At 27.2% G+C, this 25,591-nt stretch overlaps 4 protein-coding genes, 1 long non-coding RNA gene and 1 other non-coding gene across 10 annotated transcripts in view; 3 read left to right on the top strand and 3 right to left on the bottom strand.

Annotated features, from left to right (window-relative positions):
* Positions 1-6,584, top strand: part of LOC141528112 (pseudouridylate synthase RPUSD2) — a 70,642-nt gene extending 64,058 nt beyond the window's left edge. For all 5 annotated transcript variants that reach the window (XM_074243984.1, XM_074243986.1, XM_074243981.1 and 2 more), the window contains 2 exons: positions 3,179-3,355; positions 5,221-6,584. In XM_074243984.1, the coding sequence (XP_074100085.1) occupies positions 3,179-3,355; positions 5,221-5,991 (948 nt within the window). In that variant the 3' untranslated portion in view covers positions 5,992-6,584. The remainder of the gene's footprint in view (positions 1-3,178; positions 3,356-5,220) is intronic.
* LOC141528134 (U2 spliceosomal RNA) lies at positions 2,300-2,489 on the top strand. The gene has a single exon (XR_012479320.1). It is a non-coding gene; the product is annotated as a U2 spliceosomal RNA (small nuclear RNA).
* Positions 6,585-10,526: 3,942 nt separating the features above from the next.
* Nd-51 (NADH dehydrogenase (ubiquinone) 51 kDa subunit) lies at positions 10,527-14,243 on the bottom strand. Its single transcript, XM_074243988.1, has 6 exons — positions 14,103-14,243; positions 13,830-13,897; positions 13,027-13,695; positions 12,610-12,842; positions 12,319-12,522; positions 10,527-10,788 (listed from the first exon to the last, which is right to left on the bottom strand). Exons 1-6 carry the CDS (start codon positions 14,149-14,151, stop codon positions 10,602-10,604), a joined length of 1,410 nt encoding a protein of 469 aa, XP_074100089.1. The 5' UTR covers positions 14,152-14,243; the 3' UTR covers positions 10,527-10,601.
* A 97-nt stretch (positions 14,244-14,340) lies between these two features.
* Positions 14,341-18,623, top strand: LOC141528118 (uncharacterized). The gene is made up of 3 exons (XR_012479314.1): positions 14,341-14,930; positions 17,936-18,030; positions 18,485-18,623. It is a non-coding gene; the product is annotated as an uncharacterized LOC141528118 (long non-coding RNA).
* A 503-nt stretch (positions 18,624-19,126) lies between these two features.
* Positions 19,127-22,123, bottom strand: LOC141528115 (thialysine N-epsilon-acetyltransferase). The gene is made up of 4 exons (XM_074243989.1): positions 21,676-22,123; positions 21,569-21,620; positions 20,120-20,322; positions 19,127-20,052 (listed from the first exon to the last, which is right to left on the bottom strand). Exons 1-4 carry the CDS (start codon positions 21,739-21,741, stop codon positions 19,888-19,890), a joined length of 486 nt encoding a protein of 161 aa, XP_074100090.1. The 5' UTR covers positions 21,742-22,123; the 3' UTR covers positions 19,127-19,887.
* A 279-nt stretch (positions 22,124-22,402) lies between these two features.
* Positions 22,403-24,762, bottom strand: Cabp1 (Protein disulfide-isomerase A6 homolog CaBP1). Its single transcript, XM_074243918.1, has 5 exons — positions 24,567-24,762; positions 24,228-24,421; positions 23,709-23,936; positions 23,092-23,624; positions 22,403-23,024 (listed from the first exon to the last, which is right to left on the bottom strand). The coding sequence occupies exons 1-5, from the start codon at positions 24,580-24,582 to the stop codon at positions 22,706-22,708; spliced, it is 1,290 nt and encodes a 429-aa protein (XP_074100019.1). The 5' UTR covers positions 24,583-24,762; the 3' UTR covers positions 22,403-22,705.
* Positions 24,763-25,591: the final 829 nt, after the last annotated feature.

Below are 25,591 nucleotides of genomic sequence, written 5' to 3'. Positions count from 1 at the left end.
TGAATTAAAAAATGAAATTAACTGCAGTTGAATAAAAAAATCATAGAAATAATTAATCAGAAAATTGAGAATAAAACTTTTTTTTATTTATATCAAATAATTTACTATTTAAAATTTTTTTTTGTATCAAGAGTTATTTCTTTCCTTAAATGTTTGCACTAATGATTACATAGGAGCTTAGCTAGAATAGTAATCCTTCTTTCACTAAAGAAATAAAAGACAAATGTCATGAGCGGATTGCAACTTATAAACGAACTGAGAGGATTCGTGACCCACATCTTCTAAACCTAGTGCTCAAAGTTTCCTTTCTTGTCTCTCTTTTTACAGTGTATCAAATACCCTTGAAGTTATGAATTTTCAATTTTTAGAGATTTTATACTTATTCGACCATCAGATACACAATATAATTTTGCTGTACCCTCAATAGACACAATAGAAAGCATTTTTTAACGTGTCTTTGAAAAGAAATATTTTTATCTGAATCACAGAGGTAATACTTTTTTCTATTTAAATATTAATTTTTAATGTCAGAATGAAATTGAAAATTTTCAAAAATTCGGAAAATTATTGTTTTCAGTTCAATTCTAAAAAATTGAAATTTCATCAGACAGCAAAATTTCGATGTGCGTGTGTATTTGTTTTTGAAAATGTCGTCATTCAAAAAGGTTTCATTGGGCTTAATTTTTTAAACATTTGAACCGATTCGACCTAGTAGATTTTGAAAAGTCGTAAAAATGAAATTTATGATAAAAATAAAATTGAAAAATTATGAAATAATTTTTTTCTTTCTTTCAACATCTAATTCACTTCATAGGGCACAACACGTTAATTATTGACTAAAAGCTTAATTACGGAAAGTATTAAAACTAATTTCTGGAAACATTATTGTTATTATTGTAAATATTTAGTTTTGTTTTATATTCTTCTTTGTAACTGCATTTCTTCACAAGATTGTAGTTTATCACTGATATAATCTTCTCGTGAATCTAGATCACATACTTTTGATAATAGTGCAGTTACTAATTTTACACATCTTTCGACAGCTTGTGTCTGAAGTCAGACCAGATGGCATTGAGTTCATCAATAAGACTGTGGTTATTCTTGCTTGAAATTCATTTACCTAAGTCTGTCCATTTGTCTGTGTCTGGGTTTGTTGCCATGATTTACATTCTCACAAACGGGGAAATTAATCTAATTCTTCTCAAATCAATTCCTGTTTATCATTCAGATTTAACTATATTAATGTTTGTACACGAAAATAAATTTTCTTTAAAAATTACCGCTAAATTCATTGCAACCGTGGAATATAGTGCGACCCTTGATTAATTACCTTCTCTGAAATAAAAGTTAGAAAAAAATTCATTTATTTTATGATAAACGAAATAAAATTTTTATAAAACCTAATAATATTTACGGTAGATTGCGGTAAAATTTGATAAGAAAAAAATTAAAAATTCAATTGACTTAAGTTTTTTTTATAAATTTTGAGGAACACAAAGTAAATCTGGTCTTTGTGACTTTTTGTTTGTATCTCACTAAGTCAAACAATCAGCGACTAATCACAATTGTAAAACAAACTCAAGTACATTAAGTTTTAACGCTTGTGTTTGAATTTATTTTTACAGGCTCAGTGTGTAAAAATTTGTTATTGGTAAAAAATAGTTAAACTAAATTCGTGAACTTATTTGATAATTATGTGTACGGACAAAAACTATGGTGATATTTACAAGAAATACATATTATTGTTCCTGTTGTTGTTATCGTTTTTACTATTATTGTTTGCTACATAAAAATCATAGGTATTGAATTAGCGGGAAGTTGCAGGGATTGATTTAAAGGGTCAACCATTTGACAATTTTTTTTTTTTAGATAAAAAAAAAAGGGTTTTTTCATTCAACCCCCAAAAAAATTTGTTTATTTTAAATTTGATAATTTTCTTAGTAAAATACTTTCATAAAAAAGAAAGATTACAATATGATTATTTGTATACAAGCCAGTATACAAAAACAAAAAATTAATGGATGAAAAAAAAAATGTTTTTTATTTTCTTCCGAAAAAATAGCCCCATTCGCTAATTCCGAAAGTGGTTATATTTACACGAAAAAGAGAAAGCATTGCAATAAATGTTATATTCTAATCTTTTATCAGGAGTGGGGAAAGTTAGAAGGGGTAGTCGAGTATGCTTGACAATGAGTAGAACTTCGTAAGTTACCGTGAGGTGTCGCACATAACAACTTTTTGTCCGTTTGAAGACAGTTATTTCAGAATGCATAAATTCTATTTATTTTGACGATTAGGTATCGCTTCTCGGCCTCATGGCTAAGATCAAGTGTAGTATCTGTTCTTATCAGCTTAATATCTGGTATGATTCTCATTGAGAATCCAGTATATTAACCTAATTTTTGAAACTTGATGGAACTATGGAGCTTGCTCCGAGTCTGTCGTGAGTTACCCGGCATTGCAGTGGCGCCGGAGTCAGCTCGATAATATTATTATAAAGTAAATAATGGAGGAAATATTGTTTAAGGACAGGATTTATAACATGTTAAAAATTCCTAAAGTTTTCTTCTCAGTACATTAGGTCTGATACTGAAAGTAACAAATCTTAGGAACACCATATATAATGCATGTAATGAATCCATAAGTTTGTAATATTACAATGCAAAAATTAAATGAGAAATAAAGCACTTATTTGTTGAATTTGAAATTCATAAATAAATTTTAAAAACTATTTTTTTTTATTTCATCGAAAAACATACACTTGAAAATTTTAATCCGTATAAAAAATAGTTTAAATGATTAATTTTTATAGTTTAAATTAAAAAATAATTTTATCTGTTTAAAAAAATGTTTAAATTTTTATTTGAATTTTAAATATTAAATGATTTGTCTTCGTGTGGTGAGTCAAATGAAGAGCTCAAAAACGTTATAAGCACTTAGATATGAAATTAGCGGGAAGTTACAGGGATGTCCTTTAGGGTCAACCGTTTTCCAGATTTTTTTAAAAGGAATTAATAGAAGGAGTCGGAATTTAAAGTTTAAAGTCTATCTAAAATTTACAAACGATTTTTTGATGTGTGCAGTATAATTTTTCTTTATTGAGTTTGTTGGGAAATACTACTAGACACACCGCTATCATATATGATTAAGTATTAATTTAACTTTATTCTGATTACAGGTCCATCCTTGTGGTCGTTATCGGCACAATACTGTTGTTTTTATTCTGGCAAAAGAGTATAACTTGAAGAACTTACGCACTATTCATCGGCTGGACCGACTAACAAGTGGTATCCTATTGTTTGGACGCACTCCAAAGAAAGCCAGACAAATGGAACACCAAATTAGGAATCGACAGGTTTGATAATCATTGATTATCTTTTAGAATTCAAAACTTTTTGGCTATAAAATAAGTTTATTCTTTCTTACGCTTTCACATATAGTTTTTAGTCAAAAATATTATCAAATCTTACTTACTTATATAAGTAACTTGATAGCAAAAAAAAAACATATTTACAGGCTTACGGAGTTTTTTTTGGAAATTATCATAATGACTTTTGAGGACTTTGTAAAATCCACTTATAATAAAAAAAAATTAACTTGAATCAAGAAAAAAATTCTTAAACCAAGAAAACAATTTTGAAGAGTTTTATTGTTTTGGATCAAGACGAAAAATTCTTGAATCAAGTAAAATTTACTGAGACCCTGAATAATTTCTTGGTTTGAGAATTTTTTTACTCAAATCAAAAAGATGAAATTCTTCAAAATTATTTACTTACTTCAAGTAAATTTTTTTTTCTGTGTAAAGATTTTAAAAGTATTATATTGGTGATTCTCTGTAAGGGCGTCTTAAATATGTACACAACCGATTAAATTTTTATTTTTTCGATATTTGTGTATCTTTTGCCGTATACCATGACGGGACTCTTTGCCAGGGGACTGTTTTTTTTATCAAATTGAGAAAAATCAAGCGAACTATTTCAATGCATTCAACTTTTCAAGTTCTCCATGAATATTTACATTAATTAGAATAATATTAAAACTTATGGATCCAACATATTTTATACATAAATTATAAATAAAAATAGTTGCCAAGGGACTGAGTTTCTCGTGGCCCAGACACATATTTCCAGCACAAACCGTATTTTTGACATTAAATAAACTGGCGATAAAGCGCTAACAGCCCTATGGTTATTAACTTAAGGCTAGTTAGATCCTTATAAACTTTACAAAAGGTAAAATAACACACTGGATTTTTTTTTTGCTTTGAACTTCTGGCAGGGGACTGTTCTTGAAATGCCTGAGACAAGCTTTGGCTTAATGAATTTAATGAAACAAATTAATTTTCAGTACTTTTTATTGAAGAAGATTGTTATTTATCTAATTAATTTTATAAACATTATGGACCAAATGATATATTATGGACAAATAATTTAAAATTTGATTTTAAAGTTTCAATTTTGGGAATGGGACAGCCCAGGGGACTGTTATTTTAGTGGTTTACGAATTTATAGCAAAAAAAAAAACAAAATTTATTTCATTTTAGTTTTTAATGCTCCAAATAAAAATGTTTTTTTACTTCTGTAATAAATTTTTTTCAGTTACAAAATAACAATTTTTCTAATAAAAACATACCTGGGACAGCAAAAAACATCCTTACAGAGAATCACCCATATATACTGAAAAACTCCGGGTATCATTTTCCTTGTGGAAAGTTGACAAATAAAGATTAAAAGTATTTGTTAACATATAACATAATAAATTATATAAAAATTGATATATAATTAATGTATACGTAAATTATATAATTATATAGACATATACCTATCATGAATGAGAATTCTACTAAAATCAATTTAACGGGACTTTAAAATAGAACTTCAAAAAGCTTGTATGTCAAAAATGGTACTTTACAGAAAAAAGACAAAATGTAAGAATGATAGCTTTTCTTGTAATTGAGAATAGGGGTTGATTTTAGCGTAATTTCACTGTATAATAATAATTTAACATTTAAAATATTCACCATCCCGCGGTGTATCATCTACTAAGCACTCTCGCATCAGCTCATACACTATAGAAAAGATTAGTCTAACTTAATGAGCATATTCTTCATTTTAGTGTAAATAGGCAATAACACTTTGTTCTACTTGACTACATTAGTGTATAATAGATTATTTTTTGAAATCCTAATTATAAATTATAAATTTCATTTACATGTTGTAGGTTCATAAACAATACGTATGCCGTGTAGAGGGTAAATTTCTGGATGACGAAGTAGTTTGTTCAGAAGCAATCGAAGTGGTTTCTTATAAAATTGGAGTTTGTAAAGTATCGCCAAAAGGCAAAGATTGCATTACCCGTTTTAAACGTTTAAGCTACAACGGGAAAACTTCAGTAGTTCTTTGCAAACCACAAACCGGCAGAATGCATCAAATTCGCGTTCATTTGCAGTATCTAGGTTTTCCAGTTGTTAACGATCCTTTGTATAACCATGTTGTTTTTGGACCTGAAAAGGGTAAAGGAGGTAACATTGGTAAAACTGACGAAGAATTGGTTAAAGACCTTATTAATATTCATAACGCTGAAAATTGGCTTGGAATGGACGGGGATTCTGAAATGAATCTTTTCAAATCGAAATTAGAAATAGAGGATACTGTTTCTAATTCAAATACTGACAAAGAAGGATTATTATTGCCAACAACTAATTTTACGAAAGAGGAACAGAATTTGTCACAAGAGCAAAAAAATTCAACTACTCTTAAAGTTACAGTGGGCACTCAAACGGGTTCAGAACCACCTGATTCAACATATACAGATAATAAACTCACTGTGGATCCTCACTGTTATGAATGTAAAGTAAAATACAGAGATCCTAAGCCTTCAGATTTAGTGATGTATCTCCATGCTTGGCGATATTGTGGTCCAGGCTGGGAATATGAAACACCACTCCCTGCTTGGGCAGCGAGTGACTGGACTGGTGATGGTGATCGATAGTTAATAAATAACCATCGTTCCTAAGTAAAATTCATATCTTTTAAAAGTAACAGTACCTTCATATTCTTTTTAAATGTTATTCCGTGCCTTCCATTCATTATAATAAAACTTAAGGTTTGAAAAATATTAGGATTATGATAATAAGTTGAAGTCACTTGGGATTTCATATTACGGACACTTTCGCATTATTCAAGTGTTTTACTAAAATCACCAAGTCCTAAATTTTTTAACAAGATTATATTATCCCGAGTAGTTAGATTTGATAACGTGAATTATTATTATCCCAATAACTTATTTGTATGTAATTCATGCTAATTAAAACAAATACAAAAAACGAAAACAATAAAGCAAATTTCTCATTCGAAATTAAAGCATCAAATGACCAATCAAATTATGAACTTTTTTTTTAATCTGAAATATTGTAGCTTCTGGTCCCAAAATTATAAGACCAAACACTCGCGTGCAATATCATAATTTTGTGTCTAAATAGATTAAGAAAAAGCCGAATAAAAAATCTTTTAGATTTATTTATGTAATTTAAATAAAAATTAATTTATTGTTAATAAATTTTATTTTTATAAATTATAATTTTTTTTCACGCAATTTTTTTGATTTCAATATTATTTATCAGAATAAAATTCATTGGTTTTGATTTTCGGAAAGCCTTATTGAAGCCTATAGATAATAGAGTATCGTAGATTTTCTATGAGATTCTGAAACTAAGCTTAACTCACAAATTATGTGTTTTGGACCAATTATTAATTTACAAAAGTCTTCTTTTAACACATCGGAAGAAATTCAGTGTCATAAAAATTATATTCTTTTTCAATTAAAAAATAATATTCAACATTTTGTGAGTTATTTTTAATATTAAATTATTATAATAAAGTAATCAAAGGAAGAAACTTCTATTTTTATAGGCCAATAAAAATTATATCAATCAAGATTCTTGATACAGCGTCTACTGAAGAATTTTCTATCTTTTCTGATAAATTGATAAGTTTATTAGAAAATCTAAGAAACGACTGGCTTTGTTCCCAAAAGCTTACGTATTTTCGAGTACGAAAACAATTTTTTTATCTGTATTCTTGAACTCTTCTAACTTATAAATGTTGTGTCAGGTGTAAAAAAAAGGCATTTTTTGATATATATCATTAAACATGATTAAAATTAATTAATAAAATAATTCTCAACAAAGTCTTTTAATTTCAATAAAAATATTAATAAACGGCCTAAGTAGAAGATACTAAAATTTATGTATTTTTATTTTACGCGCTTGATTACAAAGTGCCCCAAAGAAATGTTTTTTTTTTTTTTGCACATTTTCCACAAAGACGAGTTATTTAACTAATAAATTAATTAGACTAAAATCAGAAAAGGCCTTAAAAATAAAAAAGCTGACAAACTTTTTAAAGTATACAATAAGTTATAATAAGAAGAAAATAAATCAATTAAAAATGTTGGACAAACTTATAACATTCTTATCTTATCATTAACGACAACTCTAGAACAAAACAATCTTTTAATGGATTTACGTCATTTAATTTAAATGGCCAAATCTTAAAGAATGCGATCAATCGAAATTTTCAAAAACTTGAAGTTCAATGGAGTCTTTTCGAATGTTGCAACTCCGATCTTAATCATTCGTTTCGTTAAAAAGACATGCAAGAGTTGCAAACATATGTAAACTAGAAGATATATCTAAAAATAGTTCAAACAGCTAAAAGAATCGGACTAAAAGCAATAACTTTCTGACTTTTTGAATGTTTACAGTGTTCTTTGCCGTGAGTTTAATGAATATATATTTTATTCATAAAAATTTTTACTGTAAACTGGTGGAAATCAAAATGCTATTACAATCGCACCAGCACTAATAATATATTATCACATAATATGAGTTTTAAAGTTGGCCTTTTTTTTAGAACTATTTAAAATAATAATATCACAGTTTTGAACAGAATGGATGAGAATATTTTAGATATAACTATAAAAATGTACTTATAAACAAAGAGAGATACTCTTGATAAACCATAAAAGACAGTTTGTGCGCTTTTGACTAATATAATAATGTAAGATTAAATTTTAAACAAAGAGTTTATCAACAAATAAACCTGCTATATTTATGTATTGAAAAAACTAACTTTTATTTATATAATTAGAAAAAATTCTCAGAAGAAAGTTTCAATAAATAATTAAAATAGAAATACTGATTGTCTTAAAGCGATCATTTGTGTATATAGTATTATATATAGAATATATAATTGAATATTAACATCGTGACAACTTATTCTACGTAATACTGAATGATCAACTAATGTTGACATCTGCAAATTTATTTACTTTTAACGCATAAATTATTAATGCTCGTACATTTAAAATAATGAAACTTCTTGTATAATGGATAAATAAATGATAACTCTTGTTAAATAAAACAATCATAAAAATTGTAAAATATCTGTGTTAATTTAATACTTTTATCCTTTTATCATTTTTATCCTTTCTAATAATCGTACATCAAAATTTCGTTATCACATACACGACTTATTTTTAATCAATTGTCTTTTCATTTTTAGATATTTTCAATTTAAAAGATCCACTATTTATTATAATTTAACTCTATTGAATTTTCAAAAATTACTGTACTCTAGATTCTCATCGAATTAATTTAATGTCACAGTATTATAATAAATAGTTACAGTATGACGATGCGAAAAAGTTAAAATTGGAGATTAAGTCATCAATATTATCTATTATCAACAATTACTGATATTATCTCTTCTGTAGTTAATATTAAAATTATAATTTATTTTAATTTAATCTATACATATACAAGAGACTAGCCGTTACCCGCCCGCTCCGCTGGGCACTTTATAGAATTGTAATTTTAGATCTAGACTTGAAATTCATTTGAAGTATTATTTTAACTTGCACAAGTCCCACATTCCATCGAATCGGGAGTATAATTTATTGAAATCCGTATTGAGATGATCTCTACATGACAAATAAAAGATCCTTATCAAATTTGTAGCTTTTTAAAGCTATATTTAAAAAATTAAGATTTTTTATTGTTAACACCCACCCCCGCGATCTTTATTGGAGGTGATTCGGTGTAAAACCCGTTCTTATATCATTTTTGTATTATATGTAGACGACTCCTATTAAATTTGGAGTCTATAGGAGCTATAGCTTGGAACAATGAAAAATTCCCGTTTTTAAACTATAGCTCCTATCGACTTCAAATTTGGTAGGAATTTTCTTTAAGTGATGTAAAAATTATTTATAAAAAAATTTTACAATAGCTCACGACACAGGGAGTTTCGGGGGTGGGTGTTAACATTAAAATTTCAATTTCCGAGCTGTAGCTCCTATAAGCTCTAAATTTAGTAAGAATCTTCTGTATGTGATGTAGAAATAATTAAATATCGGATTTTATGACAACCTACTCCCCATATGGACTGCGGGGGTGGATGTTAAGAATGAAAATTTCAAATTTCCAAGCTCTAGCTCCTTTAGGATCCAAATGATATAGCGATTGCACATTGAAAGTTACAATGAATATTAGCTAGAATTATCACATGGATAAAAGGTACAGACCAATCGAATGGAATTTAGAATCTGAGCAAGTCAAGACAATACTCCAATTAAATTTAAGTGTAGATTTAAAGATACATTTCTATAAAGTGCCCAGCGGAGTGGGCGGGTAGCAGCTAATTTACAATAAATTTAACAAAAAATTTTCACATGTATCCTTCACCTCCATCCTACATAAATGGATATTTATTGCTAAGTAATAATTTCAAATTTTGAAAATTTCTTAACTTGAATTCTCTACAAGCAAAAGAAAGTCGCTCTGTAAGTAAATAACTCTAGAACTCTAATTTTTTAATTATTATTATATGTAATTCAACGATTAAAAAATAACTAGCTTAATTTACAAAAAAAAAAAAAAAAATAACAAAATAATAATAATCAATAAATAAAGGTGATTAAAATCGAATTATTTACCTGATTGGATTAATCTTTGACTTTAATGTCATAAAAATTGTTAGAAAAATTTCCTATAAGTTCTTCAGTTACTATAAATCATTATTATTATGGAAGTCAGTAATTTAAGTTTATTTAATAACTATTAGGATTAAACTTTTTTTTGTGACCATGATGTGGTATTATATTTTGATATCAGTTTGAATCGTATTGCATCACATATTTATGAAAAAATTGATCCTCTTAACAATGAGAAGTCATTATTTTTGCTATTACGAATATCCTTGTTTTATAGCTTGAAGATGATCTCTATCCTATTATATGAAGACCCAATTATTTTACGCTACTGTCTCGTTGTATTACATGTCCGCTAATATCGATTAATTTTCAAGTTTTGTATTAAGTAGAATATTAGTTTTATTACGTTAGATCATTAGTTTTTTTTTTTTTTTTTTCGATAAACGTTTGTTATAATTATTTATTACATACCTAAGATTCATTATCGCTTAATTCTATGTAAAAATTAATGCAACAAAATTTATAAAAACACATTATTTTAATAATATTTATTACCTACATAATTACAACAGCAATAAATTACTTTATGTTTCTCAATTTGATATTCATTAATTAGCCACTGATTGTTTAAAGTTTTGCATTCTTTCCTCAATCATAGGTCTAAAATGTCGAATAAGACCCTGTACTGGCCAAGCAGCACCATCAGCTAGAGCACAAATGGTATGCAGTTCAATTTGCTTTGTGAGTTCCCAAAGCATATCAATTTCATGTTTTTCTGCATTCCCAACAACAAATCTGTAATGAAAAAAAAATGTATGTTAATTGTCAATGTAAATAGAATTTAATTAACATCAAAATTAATTGCGAATTGATTATTTTTACGAAGAGAATTACAATTTTATAATTATTTATACTAATAATTACTCTTGAATGAATATGACAACTTCTACTTTTACTTCCAGTATTTATCAAAAAGAAAATAATTTAAAATTGATAAACTTTCAATTACTTCGATATTATTGAATTTACAGTAAAAAGTAAAAAATTAAATTTTGTTGTAAAGACAGAAAATTTTAACTGATTTGAATTAAAATACGAGATTTTAGTACAATTATGGATTTCATCCCTAGTATAAAATAAGAACATATCTTATAAATTTCAACTATTAATTTCATGATATAAGTATACTCAACTCAGGTAAAAAGTATTAGAAATATTTTGAGTTTTTTATTAATCTATTAATATTATTAATTATTTTATTTTAGAACTAACTATTCAAGTTTTAAATTTTTTTTCTTCGTGTTCATTAAAATTTCAAATTTTTCAAATACCAACTTCACGAAAAGTTAATTTTTTCAATAAATCTTTATTTAATTAATTGAAAATTAATTTACAAACATTAATTCTTCAGAGTCAAGTTTCTAATTGGAATAAAACAAAATCATTTTATTTTAGTCACCAAGTGTTATTCACGCGTACTACTCTTAATTTTGTATACATAAAAAATCTACAGTTGACTTTGCGAAGCTTAAAATTTTTTCACGTTGATGTTGTAAAACAACAAAATAGTAAAAGAGAGACAGAAAATTGATTTTGTGAAAATTTTACTGTATGAATATTGATATAACAACGATATCTTTTAATAATATTTAATAATTATTAAAAAAAAAAAAAAATAAATAAATAAATAAATAAATACATAAAATATATAATTTTTTTAGACCAATTCGTATTTTAAGGTCATAAAAAAGGTGACTCGACCGCTGATCCGCAGACAATTGATCCGAGACATTTCATTTGCGAAAATTGATCCGTGGACAATTAATCCGCATGATAAGTGATCCACCCGACAATTTATACTCACTCATTTTAGATAAACACACACAAAATCCATGATAAAAGGTCACAACACGGTTACATTATCCGAAAATTAATCATGGATCATTTGTCGTGCGGTTGAATTGTCGAGCGGATCAATCGTCCGCGGATGAAATGTCGCGGATCAATTGTTACGTAACCCATAAAAAATACTAGTATTTTTTTTACCAAAAATGAAAAATATAAATTTGACCCTGATAGCAGAAGCTATCGAATACTATTGAAAAAATAAAACTGACTTTTTAAAAAAAATTTCATAAAACTCGATCTGAGGTAATTCAAAGAAAAATGTTCTAAAGTAACATTTATGAACTGATAAGCTAATAATACTGATTTTATAACTTTATCAGATATTTATCCACACTTCCATAAAATAGTTCTCTCCGTGTACTGCTAAATACTTAAGTCTTTAAAATAAAGAAGAATAAATAAATATGAGTTACTGACCGATTCATTATTTTGTACATCCAACTAATTCCCTCACGGCAAGGAGTACATTGGCCACAGGATTCATGTTTATAAAAGCTAATTAGTCGAGCAATCGCCTTGATTACATCAGTCTGTTTATTCATCACGATTACAGCAGCAGTACCAAATGAACTTTGCACTCTCACAAGATCGTCGAAATCCAAGAGAACAGTGTCACAAACACTATTATAAAAATCAATGACGTTATAAATTATAGATAATCTAATTTGCATTTATAAAGTTATCAACTGCTTTAAATATTTACGTTACCTTTTTGGAATAATAGGAGTTGACGATCCACCGGGAATGACACCTAATAAATTATCCCAGCCACCGATAACACCACCCGCATGTCTTTCTATCAACTCTTTTAAGGGTATCGACATTTCTTCTTCAACAGTACAAGGATTATTTACGTGCCCCGAAATGTTAAATAATTTTGTTCCATGATTTCTAGGTCGACCAAACGAAGCAAACCATGATCCTCCTCGACGACAAATTGTCTAATAATAAAATCGTATGTAATCAATTTCTCTTTTTGTAATTACAGTAAAAGCTGTTAAAAGTTACCCAAGTTGTCTTTCTCATTCTTGTTAGCGTTTGATGAGAAATTGAAAAAGAACTACGGTAACTTTTAACAGCTTTTACTGTATGAAAATAATTTTTTTTCTTTACAAATATACATACTGGGGCAACAGCAACTGTTTCTACATTTGTTACAGTAGTAGGACATCCAAAAAGTCCGACATCTGCTGGAAATGGTGGCTTCAATCTTGGTTTACCTTGTTTTCCTTCAATTGATTCAATTAAAGCTGTTTCTTCACCACATATATAGGCTCCAGCTCCACGTTGAACAAAGATATCAAAATCATAACCAGAACCACATGCATTTTTTCCTATCAACCCAGCTTGATAGGCTTCAGCAATCGCTACTTGCATATTTGAAGCTTCGTTGTAAAACTCTCCTCGAATATAGATATAAGCCGCACAAGCTCCCATTGCACGACCAGCAATCAAACAGCCTTCTACTAATTTATGAGGATCATGACGCAAAATTTCACGATCTTTACAAGTTCCTGGTTCTCCTTCATCCCCGTTGATTACTAAATATTTAGGTCTACCATCTGAAGGTTTGTTCATAAAAGACCATTTCATTCCTGATGGAAAACCAGCACCCCCACGGCCTCTTAATCCTGATACTTTAATTTCATTGATAATCCAATCAGCTCCCTTAGAAAGGATTTCTTTAGTTTTGAACCAATCACCCCTTTTCAATGCTCCCTTCAACCTCCAGTCATGTCGTCCATATAAATTAGTAAATATCCTATCCTGATCATTTAACGGACTTCCAAATTTCTATGACAAAATAAATAAACAGTTAATTATTTATAAAACCGATATCGCTTATGAATTGTACGTACAATTTGTTTTATAACATCTAATAATTTGAAAAATTTATACATAATAATAGTTTAATTGTAAAAAATTACCTTTCCTTCTGGTGCAGCATCTGAGAAAGTATTTACTTGTTGATTATTCAAAACAACACCAAGAAAACCTTTTAAAAAAATTTTTTATTAAATTATATAACTTACTCATGTCAAATTAATAACAAAAAATATGAATATAAAAACAAATGCAATATAAATATATGTACACATTTAAATTAGTAAAATAATTCACAAATAGTAAATTATTGCATTTGCAATATCAAAATTAACGATAATTATAATAATTGTAAAAATAACACGCAGTATACTCACTTAATTGTCTTTTAAAAATCTGAGTACAGCGGACAATAACACCCGCCATTTTACAAAAACCAACGAATACTACCTTTTTTATTAGCAGATTTTCTTGTCAACAGGCAGCAGCACTAAATGTAATTGTTGCCAAAACGTTTTTAGTGGAAAAATTAATTAACAAGAGTAAAAAAAAAATAAAACGTACGAAACTTTTAAGAGGTTTGAGGATAATACTAGATTGTTGATACTGATTTTCACCGCTAGGATCGCGTTAGTATCATTTTTATGTCCGCGATGTCATCTTTTGGTTTGAAAAAGGTTATTTATTTTGATTGTTTATTTTTTTACATAATTAAGTAACAAATACCTTATAAAACTTACTGACTAATTTTTTAAATTTTAATATTTTAGTGGTCTTCATATGAAGCGTCTTTCTAAAAAACAGTCATATTAATAACACTGAAGTTGGCCGTCAGCTGTTGATTTAAAAAATTTTTTTAACTTGTAATTTTTATTAATTGTCACATCTGAAATTTTTTAATTAAATTTTTTTTATAATAATTTAGTTGTTATAAAATTCTAAAAAAATTTTTAATGTCTGTCAACTTCAATGTCATTTATATTAAAAATATTATTAACTTGAAAATGCTTGTTATGCAGTGATTATTAATTAAATAAGTAAATATATGATCGAAAAAAAATTAAAAAATAATGAAAACCATCAAAACATCCGCGATGTCACCCAATAAGTCGTTGCGTGCTATCTCGGTATAAATGAGAGTTGACGTCAATTGGTATGCGGGCATATGTGTGAAGAAATTGTTTTGAAAAGTTAATGACATTAAAGTAAGCTGTCACTATTATAATTTTTTTATTTTTTTTAACAAATAAATTTGCTCCGAAAAATTATTTTTGAAAAATTGCATTTTTTACTTTTTTAATTTTCTAAATGTCAATTTTTTGTTCTCATTTTTTTTTACCATAATTTATTTGTTAAAAAAATTTTTTTAATTATTTATTATCTGATAAATTGATTCTCATAAAAAATTATTGAAACCAGCTTTTCAGCCTTGGATAAAATTTATCGCAAATTGAAAAACTGGCTCTTTAATTTAAAAAGTGTCAAATTACAATCTGTTCAAACGTTTCTCAAACTGAAAGAAATCCGATAATTATAAGTTGAATTATCGGTTTCTACCTTTATTTATATCTCTAAAATTAAAATAATCATAAACTTCAATTTATTAAAAGTTTCATTATCAAGTATAACTAAATTTTTAAATGTTGTATATTTTTTTTTAAATATAGCTTAAGAAACCAAATGAAAACTATTGTTTTCAAGAAATTATCATGATTGGATTAAAACATAAAATTTTTTAAATATTTTTAAATTGGATTCTTAAAATTTCTTCTTCGGCGTATCTAAAATATAAATGATTTACAAATTTATATTATATCTTTAGTTCATTAATTATCTTGTCAATTGTATTAGGGAAAGTAAATTGCTTGAGGTATTCAATTTCTGGTACTTTTCGTAATTTTTCCAATGAAAAATCCTTATGAACCTGATTAATATAATGTTCTGATGATTGAAGAAACGCATTCAAATTATCAGAGTATGCCTTAAAAGAAAAAACAAATTAGAAGAATATTTATTCTACATTCTAACAGTATTGTTTTCTAATCTAAATTGTCAACTTCCCGCTAAGAAAATCAATTGTTTAAAAAAATTGGGAGGTTATTGGTTTCAGCCCAATTTTCAAATATTGATCTTATCTGTTGTATCAGCTCTTTACTTTTTGAGATTTCAGAAAGGTGTGTGTGGCTTAAACGATCTAAACTCGATTTGCGGCATTCTAAAGAATTTTACTGTCCTTAAATTTTGTGTGAACTTAAATCAATTCAGCTCAATAGATTTTAAAAAATCTTAAAAGTTAAATTTTCATAAAAACGTTTTTTTTTTTTTTTTTTTTTTTTTTTTTTTAAATAACTACTGTATCAATCTATTTCATAATCTAATACTAATAATTTAATAATCTACTAATTTCAAAAAACAACGTCAATTGCCGCAAACAGAATCAAAGTCAGTTGAACCGCATCGAAATCGGTCAATCTGTTAGTGAAATATCGCAATTTAAGACGATCAAAAAAAAAGGCTTCATTAATACAATCTCTAGATTTTCGAGTTCGTTAAACTTGAAATGTATAAAAGTTGTATTTGTGAACTCAACGAGCTAAAAAGTTTGTTATATAATATTTTTTTCAGCGTTTTGAACTTGAAATTAGCGGGAAATTCCAGAGAAACCTACAAGGTTGATCGTTTTCAAATTTATTTTGATATATTACCACCAAAGAATAAAATCCAGGATTATTCAAATGTTGATTAAGATAAACTTGTCGTAACTTTAAAATACTTTCGATGTATTCATCCTTAAGTTTATTGATATCATATTTCTGAAATGATGTATCGAACGAAATGTCTTCGGCTTCAAATTTTTCGGAAATTATTCCTTGACTCACTTTTTTTTGCGCATTTTCATTACTATTAATATTATTTATCATTTCTTCTGAGTCAATCTATAAAATTAATAAATTGTTCAATAAACCATCGAGAATTCACGCATATTAATATCTAAAAATTACATTTAATTTTGCTTCAGTATCTTCGCTATCTGTGAACGTCTCCTGATATAAATTTTTTATGAAGGATTTTGAATTCATGATTTTAATATGTTTCTTATTTTTTGATAATTTGTATAGTATTGTCATTTTCGGTATTGTAGATTCATTTTTCGATAATTTTTTTAACATACTTTTCGAATTTGAATATTGTATCTCACTAGAATAAGGAGATACGTCGACTCTACTGACAATAGCAGATACAATGTTCATTTTATTAACCATTGAATCTACATTATTTATATTATATTCCCTATGAATTGATAACGCCCATAAATTTTTAGAGCTATTTTTAATCCATCTGAAAATTTGAAGTTTATCTTCGATCCATTGTCGATGAATTTCTTCGTTTTCAGTGAAAACAAGTATTAATTTTACTTGTGGATATCTTATTCTTATTTGTATTGAGGCTAACAAATCCAGTTGTGTTATACCAATTTTCTTTTCTTTTTTTAGTTTAACTAGTTCACTATAATCTGAAAAAAAATTATAAATTTATTTTTTTTTTAAATACACCCAGTTTACAAATAAACAATCGTTAAAACGATTAATTATTATTTACGAAGTCCATAGCTATCTCCTAAAATCTCTTCTATAGTTAAAAATTCTCCATTTCGAGCCATTTCATGGAATTCTTCGTGGTTCACAAAATAAAAACCATCATTTTCTATATCATTTGTAAAATTTTTTCTTGTTGTATGGCTGCGACAATATTTTACCTAATGTAAAAGGCATAAAATAAAAACAAAAAAATTTTGTTTTTAATCGGTGTTATATAATATAAACTGTTTATTCAATAACTTTGAGTATAGGTTTCATATTTGTGTTCCTCAATGAAAATAATTACAAATTAATGAGGCTGAAGTTAGCAGACACTTGACAATCTTTTGATTTTGCTTGATAAATAAACTAGGCGTAGGAAATTATTTATAAAAATCTCATTTATAATTTTTCAAAGCTTCTAAAGATGAAATTTTTCAATAAAATTTTCTCGCTATAATTTATTTGTTAAAAAATTTTAAAAATGATCAGATGTCTCTCAATTTCAGTATCATACAAATTATCAAAAAACTAATGGTTGAATAAAATTTAATTTATGAAGTAATAAAATAATCTTACTTTATCAGAATTTTTTAAAAATAAATGTCGACCTAAAGCTAATTTTTTTACAGCCAATGGACCACTAAGTATTATTAAAGGTGGACTATTTTCATCATACGAAGTCATACTGTCATCAATTTTGGGTACATTCAATTGTTCAAGTAAAGTAAGTTGAGTAGCTCCACGGGATGCTAATAAATTGATCGGTGGATTGAATGTTATAGTCGATGAAACCTATATTTAACATGATCCATAAAAAAAAATTTCAAGATGGATAGCCCAGCACTTTTTCAAAAAAATACTCATTAATTATCGACATCAATATTTGTGAACGAATTAATTGATTTAAGCGAGATTTGTAGCATTCATCAAAGTTTTGTGATTTAAAATTGAAAAATTGATCGTTATAAAAATTTTAGTTTTAAAGTTTAATTTTGTTTGATGAGATTGTTCAAAACTTAATTAATCGATTCAATGTAAATTTTCAAAAAATCCAAAATGACTAAAACTTTTTTAAATGCCACACTAACACCAATATTAATAAATTTTCAACTTCGTTAATGAAAAAATTAATTAAAAATTGTATAGTTAACTTGTTAATTATTATCATACCATTTCAGATTCTGTAACTTCACTCCCATCAACAAAAACTGCACTTGGAATTGAAAATAAAACAATTTCTTTATAATTTGGCCATTTGGTACAAGGATTGTTTCTTAAATCAATTTCATATATTAAACTATCCAAATGAAATACTTCCATTAAATCTTCAATTTCATTATCTTTTAAGTCTATAAGACGTAAACAATGTACTTCTCGAAGAAATTTCAATGATGATATTTTATTGTGACATATTAATAAAGTTCTCAAATTAACAAACACATTATTTTTTTTATCTAAGTCAACGAATATAAATTTTTTTACACAGTTAAAATTTAAATTTAATTCTTGAATATTTAAATGTTCCAAATGTTGTACATACTCGATAAAGTTATGCGAAAGATTTAGATATTTCAAGTACCTAAAAAATCAGAAATAAAAGAATTTCTCTTTTAGATTATAAACGAAAGTACAATAGAGAAGTACCTAAAATTATGTAATCGGGGAATTTTCTTTATAAAATTATAAGAAAGGTCTAAATTGACAATACTCCAAAAATTTTCTAAACTCTTCATCGATGTTATGCTGTTATGTGATAAATTTAAATAAGTTAAATATCTTGGTGGTGCAAAGTTTGATATATCTTTGAGCTTATTGTGTGATACATTTAAGTATAAGAGGTAAGGAAGCCTACTTAAAGACGATAAATCTGATAAATTATTGTGAGATAAATCTAAGTATTGAAGATAATGATACTTTTGAAGAAGGTGAACATCTGTTAAATTCTATAAAATTTTAACTTTTTAACGTTTTATACAATCATTATGAAGTTGATGAACAAAATCAAAATAAAAAATTGATCTAATTTTACCAAATTTATTAAATCACTTTTAGTTATAGCATAAAAGTGAACTTCCGGTGCTATTAATATACTTGAATAGAATTCGATTACTCGATCAGTCAAAGTCTCTTCAGTTTTTATTTTATTTAAGTTTACTGATAAAAAGCTTGACACTGAAATTATTGTTGTATTGCATTTATCCCATATATTTGTATTAAGTGCAAAAGGGAACCATTTATTTTGTTTTGAAAGCTTCACTTGGTCTTTTTTTATCATTCTTATACTTATTTAGAATTTAATTAAGCATCAGGAACCACTTTATATTTATAAAATCAATGAAAATTGTTTTTTTTTGTTGAAACAAATGAAAATTAATACGTCAAATTATATATAACATGTAGATACTTTATATTAAGGTAAAGAAGAAATCAGCAAAATCATTTAAAGAATAATTATCACGGGATTAGTAAACTTGTTATTTTTTTTCAACAACAAGTAATCGATAAAATAACAGTTAAATACAAAATATTAATTTATTTTAAGAATCAAGAAGCAGTCAATTAACATTTGATTCATTTTAACTCATTTTTCTACAAGTTTCTGTAAGCCATCTGCTTCTATTCGATAATAATGCCATTTTTCTTTTTCTGTAATATCAATCACACCTCTACGCTTATAAAATTCAGCAGCAGGGTTCCAATCCAAAACTATAAAATCGAGTCGACAGCAGCTATTTTCGGAAGCTTTCTATAAGTTGATTAATATTTATAAATTTTTTATTGAAAAGAAATCATGATCATAGTATTACAATTACCTTTGCTACTGCATCAAATAATAAACTGCCAATATGCATTTTTCGATGAGACGGCTTAACATAAAGTTCATCTAGAAACATTGATTTACCACGCCAAGTAGAAAAAGTGTAATAATAAATTGCATATCCAACGATTTGATTTTCAATCTCAGCAACAAAAGAATGAAATAATGGTTGCTCTCCAAAACCGTTTTTTTCTAAATCTGTTAAAAAATTCATTTTGTTTTTTATTATTGTTTCTTAGGTAATAGTATATTACACGCCTAGGGAAGTAAACTAAGAAATGTCTCAGGTCACATGTAATTGTTGGCCGAGGCGAAGTCGAGGTCAATAAACATGTAATCTGAGGCTTTCTTACTTACTTCCTGAGGAGCGTATGCTATTTTTCATATAACCAGCATTGAAAATGCGCGTTTCATTGCCATTCCCCGTGAGGATTCCCCAAAGGCAGAAAGTGGCAACTTCGTTTAGCGCAGCGGGCCGAAAGTTGACGCTTTCTGCCCGTCGAGCAAAAAAATAGCATACACTCCTCGGGAAGTAAATAAGAAAGCCTCAGATCACATGTTTGTTAACCTCGGCTTCGCCTCGGCCAACAATTACATGTGATCTGAGACATTTCTTACTTTACTTCCCTCGGTGTGTAATATACTATTATAAAAAATAAACCATTACTTTCTTGAATTTCTTTCGCTATTCGTCTGAAACTATCTAGTTCTGGTACCCCTGTTGTAAAATATTGATTGAAAAGAATTAAAAATGATGAAATTCGAATCCCCCTGATTAAAAAAAAAGTATTGAGACAAAGGAAAAAGTATTGAAAAGAATTGGTTTTCTAGTCAATCCAATTCTTTTCAATACTTTTTTTTGTCTTAAATTTTTTTTTATTCAGAGTCTTTTCAATAATTTCAATTCTTTTATTTGTATGTATAGATATACAGTTTGCATGGAGTGACCGCTTCTCAATTCTTTTCAATCAGTATTTTTTACCAGGGATTGGCTCCAAAAACTAGCATTTTTAATGCAACTTATATGAAAAATATAATGTGTGACACGGGATGAAACACGATTTCAAAAAAACTTATTTGTTGATTACACGCGATTATATATCTAATTCTAATTATCTACATATGTTGTAATGTAGTACTATCATTATTTTATCTTAAAATAAATTTCTTATCTTAAATCTTATCTTACAATAAATTTCTAATTTTATTTTTTTTAAAAATACTATTCAAATTTCAATAAAATTTAGGAAATGAGAGAAAATATTGCGCAAACATTTCAGATAAATGAAGAAAAATAAAATAATCTTTTGAGCTTAGCTGAGTTTTTACCTCATACTAAACAGTAAAAAATTGTAATTTAAAAAAATATTTATGCTTTTAATTTTTTTTTTTTTCATCTCAAGTAGGTTAGAATACGATAAAAAGGTACAATTTTTGACATTACCTTCAGCATCAAGCTTTGGGCCATCGGGCATTTCTTCAAAATCCGCTAATTCCTGAAAATAAATGAGTTAACAAAGTTATAAAACTTATTTTATTGTGGAAAAATACCTTAATAAGATTTCTGAGAGCGACACAATCTTCTCGCTGCAACTTGCGTATTTTTAATTTATCCATTTTAGGGATTTATCAATTATAATTTTCTAATGAAATTAATATTTTATTACAGATATATCTCGACATACCCTGTGACCACTGTAGAAAATAGTTATGACCCTGATCTTTTCGAGTTATTTATTACACTATTTATTAGGTATAAATTATACTTATATACAACAAATTTAGTATAGTCACAAAAAAAAAGAGCAGCAAGAGTCGAAAAATACAGCCTTAATTGAGAATTATAATTGAACATTGGCCTAAGTTGAAATGTTTAGATCATCGAATTAAATGTGATGCTAGCAGTCACAAAGTTCAAAATAAGTCGCTCTTTTGTGATTTATTCACCAGCAGACATCATTTTTTCCCGATCTTTAAAAAAGAATTAAATAAAAAAATTTTTAATCATAATCTTCGATTAAATTTTTAGCAATGAAAATTTCTAAAAAACTTGAAGTTTTAGAGTTCTCAAAATAATCCTTAAAAAATAAGCAATCAATTATTTTTTAAGATTGTAGATGGATAGTGTATTAATCATCAAAGTTCAGGAGTTTAGAAGTTAAAATTCTAAAATCATCTATTTATCAGTTGAAAATCCTTTATCAACAATAAATAGAAATTGAATATCCTTTTTCTATTTTAATTTCAATAGAAAAAATAACATACTCATATAAAACTATTTAAATTAGTATTTTTATGTATTTAGTTCTTAGTTATGATGTTACATTAAAATTTGTTTTATTAAATTACTGTCAAAAAATACAAAAATGACTGATATTTTCTCATAAAAATTTTCAGCGGAATGTAAATTCATAGAAAAACTTTTTTTAATAAAACTCACTTTAAATTTATTTACAATCAATGAGATAAAAAATTATTAATGACTTTATAGATGACATGGAAGAATTGAAAAAGATTTATGATTATTTACTGATGATGTTAGATTTTTAAATCAAGAAAATTCAATGTATTATTAAAAAATTTATAGTTCATCTTTGTCATTTAGATCAATATCACTTAGATCAATTTCTTCTTCTTGTGGTGGTTGACCGTCTTTGCCATCCCATGCTTCAGTCTCATATATTTTTGGAAGTTCAGCGCCTTTCAATGGAGCAGTACCTCCTCTACCATAGCTGAGATCCCTCAAAAATGAGTTGATACCATCTTCTGAGAAACTACCTTTCATTAATGAATACTTCATTTTTTTGGCATTGACAACAGCTAGAGCTGGATATCCAAATCCACCAATTTCGAGAGCTTCTTCAAGATCTGGCTGCGCTCCAGCTTCTGCCCATACCCAACTGAAATAAATTAAATTTAGTTACAATTTCTTCACATACTTATAAGAGTGAATATTTTTCTACTTACCCCCACATCTTCTTCTTGTATTTTTCACCTAAAACTTTGAATATTTCCAAGTATTCATTTCTGCATTGAGATTGGCAATCGAGAATATGAGGCAGCACTGAAATAACACACAATGGTTTGTCATCACATGCTTCTTTCATTGACTTTTCACCAGTTACTTGAACTATTTCTGGAGCTGGAATATTTTCTGACAGCTTATCAAGAGCCCAATTGACAATGTCACTTGTTGTACGACCACCGTCATATTCAGAAACAGAGTCTGAATCTTTTTTGCCGGAAGCAAAGAATTTAATTGTTGGGTATCCTCTGATTTCATATTGGCTGCCTTTTATTGTGTTAACAGTTGCATCCAGAGCACCTAATTTTACTTTTCCTTTCAATTCAGTAGCAGCTTTAGCCCAAATTGGAGCAAGATTCTTACAATGTCCACACCATGGTGCATAAAATTCGACTAACCACATATCTTCAGAGTTCATAACTAATTTATCGAAGTTATCATCCGTTAGCTCAACCACATCTTTAGAATCTGAGGACTAATAAAAAAATTTTTAATTATTATTAATAAATGATTCTTTTACAAATTAAAAATAATATTTTTTTTTTACTTAAATATTTACTTTGGAATCTGAACCACTTGATTTTCCACCTAATGCTTCTTTAGCTTTTTTACTTGCAACTCTTAAAGCTTCAGTTACAAGCCCATCAGCCGTTCGCGCACCATTATAACTGTCAGGTTTCTTTTTATTGACGCCAAATATTTTAATTGTAGGGAAACCTTCAATTCCAAATCTAGATCCAAATGACTTATGCTCATCTACATCTACGGCTCCAACTTTTATAATTCCCTATTAAACAATAATTTTGTAAATATAAACATATGTACGATTTAAATAAATTCATTAAAATCATGACACTGAAGTTTAAAGTCATCTGATAATTTTTAGAATTTTTTTAACAAACAAATTATAGCAAGAAAATTTTATTTAAAAATTTCATCTTTAGAAGCTCTGAAAAATTATAAATGACATTTTTATAAACAATTTTCTATGCCTAATTCATTTTTCAAGAAAAATTAAAAAACTGTCAAGTTTTTGCTAACTTCAGCCTCATTTAAAATCACATAATTTATACAATACCTTGAGTGCTGTGGCTGCTTTTTCATATTCAGGTTTTAAATTTTTACAATGACCACACCATGGCGCATAGAATTCAACCACCCATATATGATCACTATTTGTTACCAATTTATCAAAATTACTGGGTGTTAATTCAACAACATCTGACGTGGATGAGTACATACAATTAGCACTCGCAATTAACAACAAGAGACCTGAAAAATTTCGTCGTGTAAAAATTATGATCATTATATCAACAAAACTAGAAAAATGAATAAAAAATTTTAATATGTTTTCCTTTCTCAAGACTGGCTTTATAGAAAGTAAATAAAGTATGAATAAATAATTGTAAATAATTACCTATTAATGCTCGCATGATGGTTTTGTCGGTAAGATCTCTCTTTCTTTCTTAGTAAAAACGAAATGTCTAACTTATAAACAAGGCCGTGAATATATTCCAGCGCGTTAACTATTCTAAAAATTTTCGTGGATTATTTTGATTGGTCCACGCAGATCAATGACTCCGTTGTGTGTGTGACAAATGTAATTCTTGGTGTGTGGGTGTCGATCCCCAAACATTTTTCACCGGATATAGTAAATAATAACTATTTTCCGTATCTTAAGCCAATCAAGAACAACATTGTTATTTGGCTTATATTTATTGGTTTGAAATTAATTATCTAAAATACACAAACATCAAATATTTATGTTACTGAAAACTCTTTTTTATCGACTGTGATTTGTTTGACATGTTTTCAATATTTTCAATCAAGTAAAATAAAATTAATTCCGATTCAATGAATAACTTCATATTTATGGATATATTTGAATAATACTTTTTTTAATATAAAATAATAATAAATTAGAATCGTTTTTGTCTTGGTCTCATGAAATTTTGATATTTAAAAATTTTTTTTAGTTTTGATGTTCTTAGTCGCATACAGATGACACTGTCTGTGATAAAGCGCTAATTTTAAATGTTAACCAGTTACCGTTTTTTTTATTGGTTTGAAAAAAAAAAATGTTTTCTCTAAGAATTATTCAAATGAATTGTATAAGTTAAAAACATCTCAGAAATAATTTAATCGAATTTTGTTAAGATTGATTAAATCCAAATATTGATCTCATCACAATATTTTACCAAATAATAACGAAAATCAAATTAACCGACATCTAAAAATGTTAAGAATTTTTTTATGATACTGAAGTTAGCGGTCAGCTGTTGATTAAAAAAATTTTTTTAACAAATTAATTACAATAAAAAATGCTTCTAAAAATTTTCACATGTGAAACTTTTTAATTAAATGTTTTTTTAATAATTTAATTGCTACGAAATTCTGAAAAAATTTGTAATATCTGTCAATTTCAGTGTTATTTTTTTTTTT

This window comes from Cotesia typhae, unplaced genomic scaffold (assembly GCF_013202065.1).
Source record: "Cotesia typhae breed Kobodo isofemale line unplaced genomic scaffold, CoteBio_Ctyphae contig_42, whole genome shotgun sequence".
In the NCBI taxonomy this organism is placed as follows: domain Eukaryota; kingdom Metazoa; phylum Arthropoda; class Insecta; order Hymenoptera; family Braconidae; genus Cotesia; species Cotesia typhae.
The sequence above is the reverse complement of the archived record's forward strand: the minus strand, read 5'-3'. Positions and strand labels throughout refer to the sequence as shown.